General features: G+C 52.7%; 8 protein-coding genes across 8 annotated transcripts in view; 4 read left to right on the forward strand and 4 right to left on the reverse strand.

Moving 5' to 3' along the window:
• Positions 1–1,603, reverse strand: part of Triagg1_3242 (uncharacterized protein) — a gene marked incomplete at both ends in the record, with an annotated part of 1,734 nt that extends 131 nt beyond the window's left edge. Inside the window, 3 exons of the mRNA XM_062897513.1 lie at positions 72–706; positions 786–1,201; positions 1,371–1,603. Of these exons, the coding sequence (XP_062757766.1) occupies positions 72–706; positions 786–1,201; positions 1,371–1,603 (1,284 nt within the window). The remainder of the gene's footprint in view (positions 1–71; positions 707–785; positions 1,202–1,370) is intronic.
• Positions 1,604–2,152: 549 nt separating this feature from the next.
• Positions 2,153–3,163, forward strand: Triagg1_3243 (uncharacterized protein; the record flags this gene model as incomplete). The annotated part of the gene is made up of 1 exon (XM_062897514.1): positions 2,153–3,163. The coding sequence occupies one exon, from the start codon at positions 2,153–2,155 to the stop codon at positions 3,161–3,163; it is 1,011 nt and encodes a 336-aa protein (XP_062757767.1).
• An 838-nt stretch (positions 3,164–4,001) lies between these two features.
• Positions 4,002–4,786, forward strand: Triagg1_3244 (uncharacterized protein; the record flags this gene model as incomplete). The annotated part of the gene is made up of 3 exons (XM_062897515.1): positions 4,002–4,420; positions 4,502–4,663; positions 4,732–4,786. The coding sequence occupies 3 exons, from the start codon at positions 4,002–4,004 to the stop codon at positions 4,784–4,786; spliced, it is 636 nt and encodes a 211-aa protein (XP_062757768.1).
• Positions 4,787–5,234: 448 nt separating this feature from the next.
• On the reverse strand, positions 5,235–7,805 carry Triagg1_3245 (uncharacterized protein; the record flags this gene model as incomplete). The annotated part of the gene is made up of 2 exons (XM_062897516.1): positions 5,235–5,483; positions 5,541–7,805. 2 exons carry the CDS (start codon positions 7,803–7,805, stop codon positions 5,235–5,237), a joined length of 2,514 nt encoding a protein of 837 aa, XP_062757769.1.
• Positions 7,806–8,603: 798 nt separating this feature from the next.
• Triagg1_3246 (uncharacterized protein) lies at positions 8,604–9,245 on the forward strand (the record flags this gene model as incomplete). The annotated part of the gene is made up of 1 exon (XM_062897517.1): positions 8,604–9,245. One exon carries the CDS (start codon positions 8,604–8,606, stop codon positions 9,243–9,245), a length of 642 nt encoding a protein of 213 aa, XP_062757770.1.
• Positions 9,246–9,258: 13 nt separating this feature from the next.
• On the reverse strand, positions 9,259–10,623 carry Triagg1_3247 (uncharacterized protein; the record flags this gene model as incomplete). The annotated part of the gene is made up of 5 exons (XM_062897518.1): positions 9,259–9,407; positions 9,471–9,755; positions 10,027–10,191; positions 10,262–10,403; positions 10,483–10,623. The coding sequence occupies 5 exons, from the start codon at positions 10,621–10,623 to the stop codon at positions 9,259–9,261; spliced, it is 882 nt and encodes a 293-aa protein (XP_062757771.1).
• A 542-nt stretch (positions 10,624–11,165) lies between these two features.
• Positions 11,166–12,688, forward strand: Triagg1_3248 (uncharacterized protein; the record flags this gene model as incomplete). The annotated part of the gene is made up of 3 exons (XM_062897519.1): positions 11,166–12,196; positions 12,259–12,464; positions 12,516–12,688. The coding sequence occupies 3 exons, from the start codon at positions 11,166–11,168 to the stop codon at positions 12,686–12,688; spliced, it is 1,410 nt and encodes a 469-aa protein (XP_062757772.1).
• A 387-nt stretch (positions 12,689–13,075) lies between these two features.
• On the reverse strand, positions 13,076–14,379 carry Triagg1_3249 (uncharacterized protein; the record flags this gene model as incomplete). The annotated part of the gene is made up of 4 exons (XM_062897521.1): positions 13,076–13,142; positions 13,206–13,563; positions 13,639–13,789; positions 13,852–14,379. 4 exons carry the CDS (start codon positions 14,377–14,379, stop codon positions 13,076–13,078), a joined length of 1,104 nt encoding a protein of 367 aa, XP_062757773.1.
• Positions 14,380–15,401: the final 1,022 nt, after the last annotated feature.

A 15,401-nucleotide genomic window follows, 5' to 3' on the forward strand; every position in this document is an offset into this window, starting at 1 on the left:
CCCCCCCCCCCCCCCCCCCCCCCCCCCCCCCCCCCCCCCCCCCCCCCCCCCCCCCCCCCCAAACAACTTACATCCTTCTTCTTGGCCTGCACCTCGGCAATGGCGTCGACGTAGTGCTCGTGGCCAATCTGGTTCTTCCCTGATCGCAGGGCAATCATGCCGGCCTCGACGCAGACGGCCTTCAACATGGCACCACCAAACTCATCCGTGCTTCGGGCCAGTTCACCCCAGTTGACTCCGGGGTCAACCTTCATCTTGCGTGAGTGAATTTTGAGAATCTGCGCTCGGGCCTCTTCGTTCGGCAGGGGAAACTCAATCTTTCGATCCAGACGGCCGGATCGTAGCAGTGCAGGGTCGAGCACGTCGACTCGGTTGGTGGCGGCCAAAACCTTGATACGGTCGTCGGACGCGAAACCATCAAGCTGGTTGAGAAGCTCCAACATGGTTCGTTGGACCTCTCGATCACCGCTCTTCTCGCTGTCGAAACGCTTGGTGCCGACGGCATCCAGCTCGTCGATGAAGATGATTGCGGGTGCCTTTTCCTTTGCTAGGGCGAAACAGTCGCGAACAAGCTTAGCACCATCTCCTATGAACATTTGCACAAGTTGAGGCCCTGCAAGCTTGAGAAACGTCGCCTCTGTCTGAGCAGCACAGGCCCTGGCCATTAGAGTCTTTCCGGTACCGGGGGGGCCGTACATGAGAGCGCCTATCGTGATTCGCGTCAGTTAGTGTCATGACAAAAAAGGAGCAGCCCTGTAAACAAAAGCTTCCTTGACATGTCGTACCTTTGGGTGCCTTGATGCCAATCTTCTTGAACCGTTCTGCCTCCTTCATGGGCCAGACGATAGCCTCCACCAGCTCCTCAATCTGCTTGTCCAGACCTCCAACATCGGTGTATTGTTCCGTTGGCTTCTCGTCAACCTCCATGGCCTTGACTCGGCTGTCATACTCGGCGGGCAGTGTGTCCAAAACGAGGTATGAGTCTTTGTTGACACCAATCAAGTCACCAGGCTTGAGCTTATCCGAATCAACAAGACCAATCAGCGGTAGGAAGATGGTCTGTCTCGTAGACGTCTTGATGACGGCTGACTTGCCCACCCGTGTGGCATCGAGATCGATGTTGGCTCCCTCCTCGGAAGATTCTGCAGTGGGATCCAAGTCTAGCAGCTCGACAACATTTCCGACGAGATAAGGAAGTTGCCTGCACATATCCATCACGGGTTAGCCACATGACAAATCGATTGAGGGCAAAGCAGGCAAGCCGGCTCCCTCATTTTTTGCATGCTGCTTGGAAGACTTGCCTGTTGTTTGCAATCTTATCCATGTTCTCTTTAATCTTCTCGCCCATGGCGGCCTTCTCATGTGTTAACCTCGAAAGCTCGCTCTTCATGATCCGAGAGTCGTTTTCGAGTAGTCGCTTTCGGGTCTGGATGTCTTGTGTGCTCAGGCTGAGGATTTCGTCATCGAGAATGTCTTCCTTTTCCTCCGCGTCCTTCATCTCATCGTCTCCATCGGTAACGGTGGCTTTCTTGCCATTGTTTCCTCTTCTCTTCTCCTCCTTCTCCCGGCGGTCGAGGTCATCGAGCTCTTCGAGGGTCGACATGGTGACAGCAGGCCCTCAGCTGGTACCGAGTCTAAGCTAGATAGATTGGCGGTTGCGAGAGTATTGAGGGTATGGACAGGGGAGTCGTGCAGAGGAAGGATTGGAAATGCAAGTAAATAATGGATATATCGGGGTTGGCGCTGTGTAGAATGCAGTAGAAGGAGTGTGGCTCCGGTAGTTGCTGGCCAGCTTACAGGTTGAAGCTGCAGGGCAGCAAGCAAGTCGAGTCGCGCGCAATCAGTCTGGGTGCCTGGTAGCATCTGCGTCAAAGTACTGCAAGGTACCTGCCGGGGATGATGCAGCACCGGGCTGCGCATTGGAGTGCCCCTCTGTACATGCAGGTACTTTGATGACAATTTCACCCTCGGAGCGGCGGCTAATTGATCCGAGACCAGCCCATTCAGGTGGGACCTTGAAAGTTCGATGTTTGAATGTCGAGATTCTGATCGAAATCGAGTCGTCAGTTCGACCCAGATCTACACAAGTAGGCCTCCCTCGCCCTCTCGCGTTCATCTGCCCCTATTGCATGCAGGAGCTGATCAGCGCAGAATGACCAGAATACTAAGCCGGGCGGCTCGGCCGTGCCTGCGACGGCTCAGCGTAGAAGCGACACACGTGCGAGGGGCTTTTGCTCACAACTTCTCGACATCAGATGCCCAACATGCATCGCCTGGCCTACGAGCCGCCCCCGAAGGCGCCCAGCCGCCAATTGATTTCGCTCCCGTGACGAAACCGCCCAGCGCTCGACCAATTGATACCCGAAAGAGTCAGATGATCCGAACCTACACTTCACTCCTCCGCACCACGCCCCTCATCCTGTTTTTCCAGCATAGCAATCTCACAGCAGTGGAATGGGCTGCCGTAAGGAGAGAGTTGAAAAAGGCCCTGGACGGAGTTGCACCAGTCACCGCCGCCCCAGGTGCCGAACCTCTGGACTTGTCTCCGAGAGTACAGCTGCAAGTGTTGAGGACCAACATGCTGAACGTGGCACTGAAGCTGGTGGAATTCTACAATCCCGAGGTCGCGGCCTCATCGACATCTACAAGACGAACATCCAAGGGCCCCATTGTTCACGACCTGTCCGAGGCCGCTTATGAACAAGTCAAGAAGGCTGAAATCTCACCCGAGTCCGCCTATGCCCAGATCGAGCCTCTCATGGTTGGCCCCTTGGCCGGCCTCATTATTCCCGCCGTGTCTCCAGCGCACGTCGCAGCGGCACTGAGCGTCCTCGCTCCGGTCCCCGGAAAATTCCCTGCGCCTACGCGAAAGAAGAACCCCGGATACTACGATCCCATTTTCCAGAACGGCCTGGCGAAGCTGATGCTGATAGGAGGGCGCATCGAAGGCAAAGTCTTTGACCAGGCTGGTGTCCACTGGGTCGGTGGTATCGCAGGCGGCATTGACGGTCTCCGCGCCCAGCTCGTGGCTATTCTGCAGGGCGCCGGTTTGGGCATCACATCTACACTGGAGGGTGGTAGCCGCAGCCTGTGGCTGGCTTTGGAGGGACGAAAGGAGCAGTTGGAGGGAGAGTCAAAAGGAGAGGCGCCTGCGTCTTCTTAGATGTGTGTATGATGGAAACGAACAAGATTTGAAACGAAAAAGAAAAGACAGCGGATTGGATATAGGGCTGTAAAAAAGTATTATACGTGTACACTATGGAGGATGTATTCATAGAAATGAGCAAAGAAAACCATTGAAACACGTGTGTTTTTATCCGAATTGTGAATGTAGATTGTGATTATGGACATTCCAAAGTACAGTAGGCAACCTCTTCTACTTGCTGTTGTTTCTCTTCAGCAGCCTTCATAGACGCCCGGATGAGCTCCAAATAAGATTCTCACGCCATTATATACTTGGGTATTCATCTCCTCACTCTCAATGATATTTAACCTTGAGCCTATAAGACGTCTATTCCATGTAAGCCGGCCATGTGTGCTCCATAACAAAATCCCATGGAAGCTAGGCCCCCAAAAATTCCCCACCAACAATCCCCCTCCAGCGCCCATCAAGCCCTGTAAGCTATAGCTGTAGCTCATCCCAGACCCTGCCGCTTTAGGTGGCAGCTCAACCCTTGCACCCCCGAAAAAGACATCCAATCGCAACAGGCTCATGTGATGTCCCTTGCCGAAAACCAACCTCCACTCTAAACAGCATGCATATGCATTCGTCTCTCTCTCTCGTGTCCCTCCTCCAGAACAAGGCATCCGAGCCCTCGCCGTTCCAGCAAAAGCCCTCGCTCGCCACAGCGTCGCATGTCTCGATAGCAGCAGCATCGTCCTAGCCATCCATTCTTCAAGTCCATCTTTCCTCTCATTCGCTCCTCTCGACATATTGTATCTCTCTCTCTCCCTCTCCCTTCAAAAACACCACACCAACAAACATCACCAACAAAAAAACCATGGACTTCGCACCCTACCAGTCCTCGCCCCCCGAGCACGCCCGCTCCCCAATGTCCTCCCCGCGCGCCTCCGCCGACATCTCGCGCCGCCCCTTCTCCCCCTCCGCCATCGCCTCCTCCGCCCGCAGCCCGCCTCCCCTGCAGCACCCGCAGCCCCAGCGCGCATGGAGCGGCGACCTCGACGGCGCCGCCAGCGCACACGGCGCATTATCCGGCAGCGGCCTCTGGGGCTTCGGAGGTGGCAGCGGCAGCGCTGGTGGAGGGACGCCCATGCCCGGCGCATATCCCGCCGAGATTAGCGAGTTCGATACGAGTCTGGGCTTGAGGCTGGATTACGAGGCCTGCCTGGCGTATCTGGCGTTTCCGCCCGTTGGTGCTGTGATACTCTTGATCTTGGAGAGGAATAGCGACTATGTCAGGTATGTGTGTATATATATATCTATATTACCCTTGCTCTCATCTTCAAGAGAGCGCATTGAAACTAACACCCAAGTCTGTAGATTCCACGCCTGGCAGTCTGCCCTCCTCTTCACAGCCGTCATGGTCTTCCACGTCCTATTATCCTGGTCTTCGTTCCTAAGCTGGCTCATCTTCATCGCCGACCTTGTCCTAATCGGATTCCTCTCCTTCAAAGCATATCAAGACGCAGAGATACTAGACAGGTCAGTAATCCACCCAATCAACATCTAATAATACCCCAGGCCGTCTAAGCTAACAATCCAAATCACAGGTTCGAAGTTCCCTTTTTCGGAAGGATAGCTAGCAGATTCCTAGACGACGAGTAGAGCATTGCGTACACGTTTCCTTTTTTTTTCCTGGTTTGGCGGTTTGGTACGGTACGGTTGGTTTCTGGTTTTGGCTCCTCATTGTATTGATGTTATTGGACCCTGTTTTTGATACATGTTCTGTCCCTACTTATACCCCTTTCTCAAGGCCTCTCCAGCTGAGCATGGCCCAATTGAATTGCCCCGTCATATTTGTCACCCCTCCTTGCATACCTATAAAAATGTTGAGACGTTTCGAGGGTCCTTGAGAAATTACACCGTGCTACCTCTTACATGAACATGTATATAAAATACTTCTAGGCTCGCTCAGTTGAGCGGGTATGCAGTATAAAGCACATCATCATGCCAATTCGGCATACCTTTGCCGTTTTCTATCATTCTTCTTTTTCCTTGTTTCCACTTCAAAACGCCCGCCTCAATGATACAGCTACCTTATGCTCATCTTCCCTCACCGGTACGCGACGCCCTTGACCTGTCCCTTGAACACCGGTTTATCGGCAAACACCACCTCCTGAATCCCCTCGTTACCGGCGCCAACTTCCAACCACTTGGCCAGCAAATCGTTGCTCTCCTTCGGCTTCACCGCGGCATCTCGCGTCCCCACCGTGATGTGCGCAACCTTATTCACGCACTCCCACTTGTTCTCCTGGTCGAAAAGACGGACAACGATAGCCATGATGCGGTCATCGAAAACAACCTATCAAAAAAGGGTTAGCTATATGGACTCGAGTTTCGCCGCGATACGTCAACTTACCCGTTCGAGTAACACGTCGCATTCGCCAAGGATGGCATCACCGCCACCTGCAGCTTCGTGAAGCTCGGTATACCGTTTCCACAGCTCCGGGTACTGGGCCCCCGTCGCCTTGTGCATCAGCGTGACGTGAAACTGGCGCTGCACTCTTCTGGTATTCTTCAGCTGCCAGAAGAATCGCGATATTTCCGGACCAACCCCCTTGAATGCCTTGTCGACGACCTTGTCAATATGACCTGTCCCCACGCGCACAGACATGTACTCGAGTCCCTTCCTTTTTGGTTGTGCCGGCTGCTGCTGTCGCTGTCCTTGCTTGGCGTCTTTCTTTCCACCTCTATCGGGAATGGTGTGTTTAAAGTCGGGAGTGTATCCAAGCGCATATTCCATAGCCTCGTCGAGCTTCTCAGGGCTCGGCACTTCCTTGACTACGTTTGGCAGAGACAGGTGAAGTTCATTGACGAGAGTTTCCAGGTTCACTCTGCTGCCAGCCGTGGGATCCAGATCAATGACCAGTTCGAAGCCTGCATCCGGCGGAGAATTGGGGTTGCATTCTTCAAATCGCTTGATAAACCCTTCCATGACATCCAGATATTTAGCCTGATCCGTCGCCGCATGGATCGTCTGGTGGTTGTCTCCTCGTTCAATGATACGATCTTGGGTGACCCGGCGGATCTCATCGATTGTCTCTTCGTCATGTCGGAAATTCAAGCATACTATTCGAGTTTCCACGTTCTGTGCCTTGACATCGCCGATAAGCTGCTTTCTCTCGTGTTTCTGTGCATTGTTTCGGTCTGCAAAAACAACGGGGTGCTCCTTCAGCTCATCCATGATGGCCTTGACAAATCTTGGCGGCCGTCCCTTGCCCGAAATGTTGTCGTTTTGGATGTGGCCCCAGCCAAAGAGATGTTTCAAAGCCAGCGCCAAGGTAGTCTTTCCGCAACCAATGGTGGCGATGGGTGCCAGGATCACATCTTTGGTGACTTCCGTCATCACGACACGATCCAAAAGATCGAGGTTGGCGGCATCTGATCCTTTGATGTTTTTGTATGCAAGGAAGTCGTCTCGTAGCTTGATGATGCCATGATTTTGGTTGTAGAGCTTGGACAGATTCGGGTTGGTGACAAGCTGCTTTTTGGCATAGGTGAGATATTCCTCGGTGATTTTGATGTGTTTCTTAAACTTGGGCTGTTTTCCAGAGATCATGGCTTTTGTGCACTCGCGCCACTGTCTGTACATCAGATAAGGCTCCTCAAACTTGAACTTGAAAAACCAGTCCTGGTAGGGCAGAGCTGGATTTTTGGACATTTTGCATCGGATAACGAAGCCCTCGACGTCACGACCTGAATAGGAGCCCGTCTTGGCCACATCTTCGAGGAATGTCTTTACCTCATTCACATCCTCCATCATCAACAGATCCGTCTTGATGAACCCCCATTGGTCTGCAAACTCTTGCACCAGGTTGCTCGGATAGGTTGCAAATTCAGGAAGGTTGAGATTGATCCCGTGAAGGTAAAGTCCAGCCTTATCATTCTCGTAGGCCAGAATATGCTCTTCAAACGAGTCGTCGCAAAGCTCTGCTACAGCAGTGATGTTTCGGGAACGCAGCTCCCGTGCCAGATCCTCCTTGGTCTTGCCGACGGCAGCCAGCTGCTTCTCTAGTCGAACCTCTCCGGCACGCGCATGGCTAAGCTCGACATCGCTGCGGTCGCCAGTGGAATGCTTGCTGCAAACGAGGAGGGTGTCGTCTTCGAGGCCGGATACGAAGATGATGCAGCCGTTCTCCTTGAGCGTCAACTCGTACGGCCCCTTTGTATTTCTGAGAATCACGTCCCACTTGGTCTCATTCACTTCGTTGACGTTGAAGAATTTGTCATAGCCTCTGACTGCGATTTCCGGCGCGTTTCTGCTGGTTTTTGTGGTAAAGAGGCCGCGAGCATATGTGGGAAGGCCTTTCTTCTTGTAGTCCCAGTCCTGCATTCTCCAAGAGTCGACATTGATACCGTCTCGAGAGGACTTGATCTTGAAAGTAGTCTTTTTGCAGGAAAAGCCACCATGTCGCTTGTCTTTCCGGGCTGCCTCCAGAGATGAAAGCATCTGAGAGACAGCCGATACATCCTGCTCCACGTACGGAGCCGCCATCTTTGCTCTTTGGATCTTGTCTGTGCTGATCAACCAGGCTGTTCGAATGACGTAGTTGTAGATGGGGGTAGCGAAGTTGTGAGATGTGAAGCCGTAAGACGAATGTCCAACTCGTAGCGCAAAGGTCATACACTGGTTTCCCCAGCTACCTTGTCCTTCTAGAGCTGATCCACGACACCGATAAACGTTCAATGATCCAGCTTTCTACCAGAGCCGCGCCGTCGTATTAATACCCAAGCGTGCCTCCCCCTTCGATGCAAGGCACACACGGCTACCCTTGCAGTAATATCGAGGTAGCTAGTCGCACCAAACACTGCCCTCTTTTTACTCAGCCCTGTAAGTTTGGTGAGTCAGACGCAGACTAAGCACAGAATTACTCCTCACCGAAAGGCTAAGATCATGCACTGACCAACCAGAGGCCGGAGAGAGAATCGGCCGGGATCTGCTTTGAGTCCTTGAATCGGAACGGATAGTGGAAGAGGTGAGAGTTTCTTGGTTCCTCAGGTGTTGATGTCTTTCAACGGACGATGAATTTGATTTCTTTTAGCTCTATGTGTGGGGTTAGCGGGCAAGTGCCCGACGCTTGTACGTGCAGATCGCCGCTGGTGCCTGCTGAGCCGCTGAACTTCCACTGGATGCCTCTAGCGAGCTCAAGCAGTAAAAACGCCCGCCACAACGGCCCCTAGCCCTGAGTTACAGCGGCTTCGGCCATTAGGCAGCCCTGTCGAATTGATGGATGGGATCAATGGGTGTCACCTGCATGGTGGGGGAGGGGCAACTTTGCACTCGACTGCTCATTTTTTCTTTTTCTTGGACAAAAATTCTAGTCTACCCCTCCATTAGTAGCTGCCAAACCAAATCCAAACATCATCTGCGCAAGCAAAGCTTCATTCATCAGGCTACACAAAACGTACATAACCGAATACGATGGCATCGTCAAACCCTTTCCTCCTGGCAGCTGACAACAGCCCCGCGCTGCTGCCTCTTCTTCGAGAGAAGCCCGAGTTGGCATCCGGCCAGGACGAACACGGATACTCGCTCGTCCATGCCGCGGCCAGCTACAACCACCTAGATCTGCTTCGAGCGTTGATCCAGGAATTCAAGGTCGATGTCAACCTCAAGGACGAAGACAACGAGACCGCCCTGTTCGTCGTCGAGACTACCGACGCCGCCAAAGCCCTGGTCGAGCTGGGTGTAGATGTCTTGCACAGAGGCTTGGAAGGGCTGACGGCAAGAGAAAAGATTGAGGGAGAGGGCGATTTCCCCGAAGTTGCCGCCTATCTAGCTACCGTGGAATCCGAAAAAGCCGGCAAGGAGCTCGAGGCCAGCGCAGCCGAGTTTATGAAGAATGCCCCAGAAGGCATGAAAGTCACAGTTGGCACCATGGACGAGACGCAGGATATCCCTGCCGAGTTCGATCCCGAGTTCCGCCGCAGAATCGAGGAGTTGGCCCAGAGAGAGGACTTTAATACGGCCGAGGGCCAGGCGGATCTGCGCAAGCTGGTAGAGGAAGCTCTTCTCGACCAAGGATTGTCCGAGGAGCGAAATGTGCGGCCTAAGCAAGCCTAAGCTCCGTCTTTCCTCAGTCCTGACTTTTGGTCTCCCACATGAGAAATTCTCCCGAGCTCTCCGGTGGCCGAAGAAAACTCAATTCGTTGCATCCTCCAAGGATGTTGCGAGAAAAGGTGGTGCCGCTAAGCGCAAACCAAGATTGCGAGGGGCAGTTGGTGACTATGTCGACGAATAGGCTCCTCAGCCAGCTCGAGGATAGGAATCCTTGCCAACTCAGCTTACAGACTTGCACTTGATCCGCGGTGCTGTCTGCTCCTGGTGGCGCATATCGCGAGAGATATGAGTCGATGGCATCCCCGGCTACAACACGAGGGCTTTCCAATCGGACCAGTGAGAGCCACTCGTACATGTCTGTCGCAGAATATTCAAGAGCCTCGCGGTCTCCTTGCGCAAGGATTGTGGAGGGTATCCTGAGGGGTATCTGATGGATTCCGGTGTCTGTAGATGGCCTTGGTGAGGATGTCATTTGCTTCGCGTTGAGGTCTTGCAATAAATCTACACTCATGGCTAGTGGTGTGTCAGATCTAGTGGATGGAATTTATTGACAGACAAATGGCAATAGTATGAAGAGTATGTATATGTACACTTACCAGAGCTGGAGGCATTGCAGACGAGCCAAGTCATGGGCTGGTTCAATACATTTTTACATGCATACACCAGTCTATCGAACCTTTTTCTCCCGTGTAGCATAGATCCTTCTCTGAGGTTGTATGATATTTCTGTAGGCCTGAATTAGCATCCAGGTATATAAAGGGCAGCGGAAAGTTCATCAACGTACTCCATCTGGGCTTCGATCCCCGGCCACCCTTGATACCGTAAGGCTTTCCTTCGAGACCAGCGCGCTCATACGTCTCTCTATCGAGATATAGGTCCAAATTTCCTTCTCGAAGAGTGAATAGATTTCCAATGGTTGTCTTTCCTTCGGAGAGCATCATGATGTTTCCTACGGCAGATCAGCTTTGGAGCGAGAAAATGGATAGGATGCTACCTCAAGACGAAAGAAATAGACTCACCTAGCTTGATGTACTGAGTAAGAAACTTGGTTTCCAGCACCTGGCCCAGCGTCATGACGACTCTGTAATATGCCGGGGCTTCACGCTCAGTCATCTTCTGGGCAACAGCCTCATAGATGTCCTGAGGAATGATCAAGTCAACCTAGTAATAATTATTGTTAGCAGCAATGCTACTTCATATGATGTGATACTCCAGATTCCACGTCAGAGCATCGACTCACCTTGTGGATAAAGTCGAGATCTGATATGGCCGTCCAAGGCTTGCCCCTACTCGGAATCTGCCTGGGATCAACGTGTCCCATCATGCCGTACGTGACGAAGCATTTCGGCGACTGGTATATCGACGGAGCCTGGTGCAGCATTGCTTATCCAATACAATCAAAACCCGGTGCTCAATTGACGAATCATGCGTATATCGAGAGTGAAAACCGGCTCTATAAAGCTGCGGGATCGAGGTTTCAACAGTCGATTTTTATAGGCAGAAGCTAAGAGTGAGATGGAGGTACAAGCGACAAAGTACCCGCCTAAAGCCAGCCTGATAAGATGCAGCGATGCTAAATTCATAATTTTTTTCCTCCATCATAGCGGGGCTACGTTTTTCATAGACACTCGGCGATGGAATAAATGCAAATCTCATTTATTCTGTTTCTTTTTATAAATTTGTGGCAATTTTTACTTCACTGATGAAAAATATTTCTCTTTTACTAACTCTTATTCATTTGTAGAAATCCATCCTTCCATTAGTTTTATAAGAGGGCACAAAAAAGTTACATAAGAAACCGCCATTTTCACCTTACTAGACAGAGACGTCTCAGCTTCACTCATGATACCCTGAAATCAACATCCCGTTCAACTCATACAACTCAGACATCAAATTGTTATTATACCAAACATAGACTGCACAATGGATTTCCTCATCAAATTCGCCTCCGAGCACGAATCCTTTCGCGTGCCCGAAATCGAAGCTCTAGCAATCATCGAAAACCTCAACCTCAAAATCAAAGAATACGACCGTGAGGTAAGACCCCCCCATCACGCAAAACTCTCTCATCAAAACGCACGCATTCCTCATTCTTCTCTTCTCCAGTCTCCCTTCTGCGTCGTCCAACTCCCCTCCGTAGACGACGCAAAGAAGCTCCTCCGGCGCTCCGTCCTCGCCCACTCAATACACGAACTCTGGGGCACCGCCAACACCCTCGACGCCCTCCACGAGGTAATCAAGTCGCAAACCTCCCACCTCTGGCCCAGATACAAAGACTCCTCGTTCAAGTTCGTCGTCGACTCGTTCCAAGGCGCCCACACCAACAAGGAGCGCCTCGCCCTCATCGACACCTTCAGCTACCTCCCCTTCGACGGCCCCATCCGCATGGCCAACCCGGACGACACATTCACCCTCTTCGAGTTCTGGCCCTTCAACAGCGTCCCCCTGAAAATCCAGCACCCAGAAAGCGTTCGCCTCGGCCGCTTCGTCGCCGCCTCGGCCCGCGACATCGTCCACAGGTACGACCTCAAGAAGCGCGAGTACATCTCCACCACCAGCATGGACGCCGAGCTCTCCCTCGTCACCGCAAACATCGCCCTCGCCGGCCCCGGGAAGCTCTTCTACGACCCCTTTGTCGGCACGGGGTCCTTCCCCGTTGCCTGCGCCCACTTTGGCGCCATCGGCTGGGGCAGCGACATTGACGGCCGTAGCATGCGCGGCGAAGGCAACAAGAAGAAGAGCTTGCCCGGAAACTTTGCCCAGTACGGACTCAAGCCCCAGCTGGGCGGCTTCTTCTCCGCAGACTTGACAAACACGCCCATCCGACGGAGGAGGATCTGGGACGGCATCGTGTGCGATCCGCCATACGGGGTGAGGGAAGGATTAAAAGTCCTTGGGCTGAAGAACCCTGAAAATGCCACATGGCTGATTGAGCTCGGAATAAACGAGTGGGAGTAAGCTATACCCCTGGAAGAGCAAGCGTGAAAGATAAAGATGCCCTAACATTGTCTCGCAGATCGCCCGACTACGTCCCCCCAAAGAAGCCATACAGCTTCCTAGCCATGCTCGACGACATCCTCGCCTTCGCCGCAGATACTTTGGTCGACAACGGCCGTCTAGCTTTCTGGATGCCCACAGCAAATGACGAAGAACAAGAGATTCCCGTCCCCACACATCCCTGCCTCGAAGTAGTCGTAGTCTGCGTCCAAGTCTTTAGCAAATGTATGCAACTCCGTACCCCTGGCTTTCCATTCCGCTAACGAAATTCTTTAGGGTCACGAAGGTTGATAACCTACCAGCGTCTGCCAGACTCTCAAGTGTCAAGCACCGACCTAGAGGCGCACGAGAAGAAAAGGCTTGAGGCGGCAGCCGCACAAACGGGCACAACAGCAGACGACCTCAACCCGTTTCGACGAGGTTATTTTAGAAAATTTGAGGCTGAATAATAAGACACACACATTATCTGCCAGACTATATGCTGCACCTTGGAAACAACTCGCATCTCGTAGCCTATTCCCTCCTTCAAATGTCATATCATTTGGTCCCATCTATTTCATATTTCGTCACGCTATAGCTAACACACAACCTCATGACGGCCAGATATTCAGTTTCAAACCCGTGCAGTGCATCCCGACATACCTATACTAAACAGCCAGGCTCTCTGCACGCATGCTATGTATCCCGTAGAACACCGCTTCCATAATCGATTCCTCCCAGAAAAAAATGAAATATGTGAGAGTAAAAACAAAGACAAAAAAAAAAGACTTCCCTGTTGATAAGTCCCATAAATCACGTCCGCTATTAATCAACAATACGAATATCCTCGCTTGGCATTACCGAAACTCCATGGCACTGAAGCACCCCCTATCAGGAACATGCTTCAGCTCCAGCTGTTGGAACCTGCGCACAGGCCGTCAGTCATGGCGTCTTTGAAACGTGCTGTGAAGGGAGTAGGTGGCTTACTTTTCGCTTTTGGAGTGGAAATATATTCCGCTAATCTCTCCCTTGACCTGGTTGAAACAGATGTAGTAGAAGCCTTCGAAAGAGGCGCCGGTGATTGTTCGGACGCGGTGGTCGGGAACCAAGAAGTGCTCTTTCCACCGCATAAAGATGTGGTCTCTTTGCGCAAGGTCGGTGATGGTCACTGGGCCCTTGCGAGCCATCTTCTGATATGGCCGAAAGGCGCTAAACTTGGACCAGTGGCTGAGGTCGACTTTGGAATTGGCGCCCCAGTCATCATGCTTGGTGAAGAAGTTGTACTTGGTACCAATGATTTCTCCCTCAAAGTAGGTGGTGAGTGTTGGGTGGTCTTCGGTCAATCCTATAAGCAGGGGTTAGCTATGACGCAATGTGGAAAATAATCGCCGACAGTGCTTGGGACCGGGACGAAACAAACCTTGGATACGCAAGTAGCCGCAGAGAAAAGATTCGCGCAGGTCAACATGTTTGATTTCGACTTGGACCTCGTAGACCTGTCTTTCGGATTGTTGTGTGCCGCGAAACTTGCTTCCGGGTCGGAGGAACGATGAAGGTGAGATGGGGATTTTCTGCACAATAGTGTAAGCACGCTATATACGCCGAATCATCAATACAATAGCAACAGTCTTACTCGTTGATACATGCAGTCAGATGGCATAGGAGGCAGGTCGTATTCATCCTCCTCCTCGAGCCGTTCCAATGAGTCGGGCTCACGCCGGAAGGCGCCCGGATTCTCGACCTGTAATTGTGCAGACAAGGTAGATGACTCCCGGCTCAAGCGATCGCTGGCGGCGGCTCCTTGGTGCTTGAGATCATCGTCACGTCCACTGGACATGGGAGATGTGGCAACCGTGCCGCTAGATGGCGGCCGGGGAGATGCAGTATCCACGGGGGAGGCTCCCGCAGACGCCTGGCCATCTATTAACACCGAGTCTTCTGCCGCAGGGCCGTCGCGAGATGCTTCAGATGAATACGCCGTAGGAGAGGCAATGCTTGTCGACGAGCTCTGGCTAGTCTCCATATCAGAAGCCGGGCGCGTGGCGTCCTGTGCCGGTCGAGGGGATCGAGAGGAGTGTGGCTGGTCCTCAGGACATGTCGGGAAGTTATATGGAGGAGGAGAGGTTTGTTCAGGAGGCGGATTGGAGGATGGCGTCGGCATTGTTGGGATTGTGCTCGACAAACAGCGAGTCGGTCCGTGGCAGGCAAGGCTGGTGCAGGGAGCCGATGGAGGGAAAGAGCAGCAGTGCGCCGCAGAAGAAATGAAGAGAGAGAAAAGACCAGGCCGGTAATCTTGGCCTCCGGGCTGCTCGTCTCCCACGATTAGACGATAAGCGAGGATGTCTCAACCGCGCCGCCGTGCTGGGGGGGTGGTGGTTGGATGTCCGAGAGCGGATCGAGCTGCGATGGATGGCGGTGATGGTCCCGGATTGCAGCACAAGTACAGGTAGCACGAGGCCGGGAAGGGGGTGCTTCAGGGACGGGATGCAGCGTGCATCTCGCAATGGCACGAGCTGGGAAACTGCCGAAATGATGGAAGACGAGAGGCGGATCGACGGACACAAGGTGATGGGGGATGAATGGGAAAAGCCACAGCACAGGACAACATGAGATGGGATGGATGGCTTTTCTTCGGGAGGCAAAGTTGGGCTTTTGCTTTTTGGCGTGCTGGATGTCGCTGAAGACGGGACGTAGCCGGTACTGTCAATAAGCGGCGCCCACTTGGGATGGCCGCAGTACCTACGGGGTACCTGCCTAAGGTACTTGGATGCGATTCTACGCCCAACTAGAAGACGGCGGTGCCGATGAGGGGTACCAGAGCAAAGCAGGTTATTTTGCGTGGCATGTGCTGTACAGGTGAAGAGGGCAATAGTCACTTGTGTCGAGCTTGGGAGGATTCGGGGCAAAAGCACATGCCGGGGCGACGCCTTGCCTTGTACCAAAAGTATCTTGCACACAATGACAGCAGACAGATGGAGATTTGCGGAGGTGTTAGTGGGATTGCAGCACGGCCGACTGGGGAAACGCTGTACTCGTACTGTAGGTACTAATGCTGTACTTGAATGGTACGGGCTAGGTTGGGCAGCAGGGGAATTTCAGATGGATGCTGGGGGTTCTTCCGCATTGGGCAGTTTGTGATATCCATAGAGGTTACAAGATACAAGTAGATACAGATACTAATAA

The sequence above is a fragment of the Trichoderma aggressivum genome (assembly GCF_033847375.1).
Source record: "Trichoderma aggressivum f. europaeum strain CBS 100526 chromosome Unknown scaffold_009, whole genome shotgun sequence".
In the NCBI taxonomy this organism is placed as follows: domain Eukaryota; kingdom Fungi; phylum Ascomycota; class Sordariomycetes; order Hypocreales; family Hypocreaceae; genus Trichoderma; species Trichoderma aggressivum.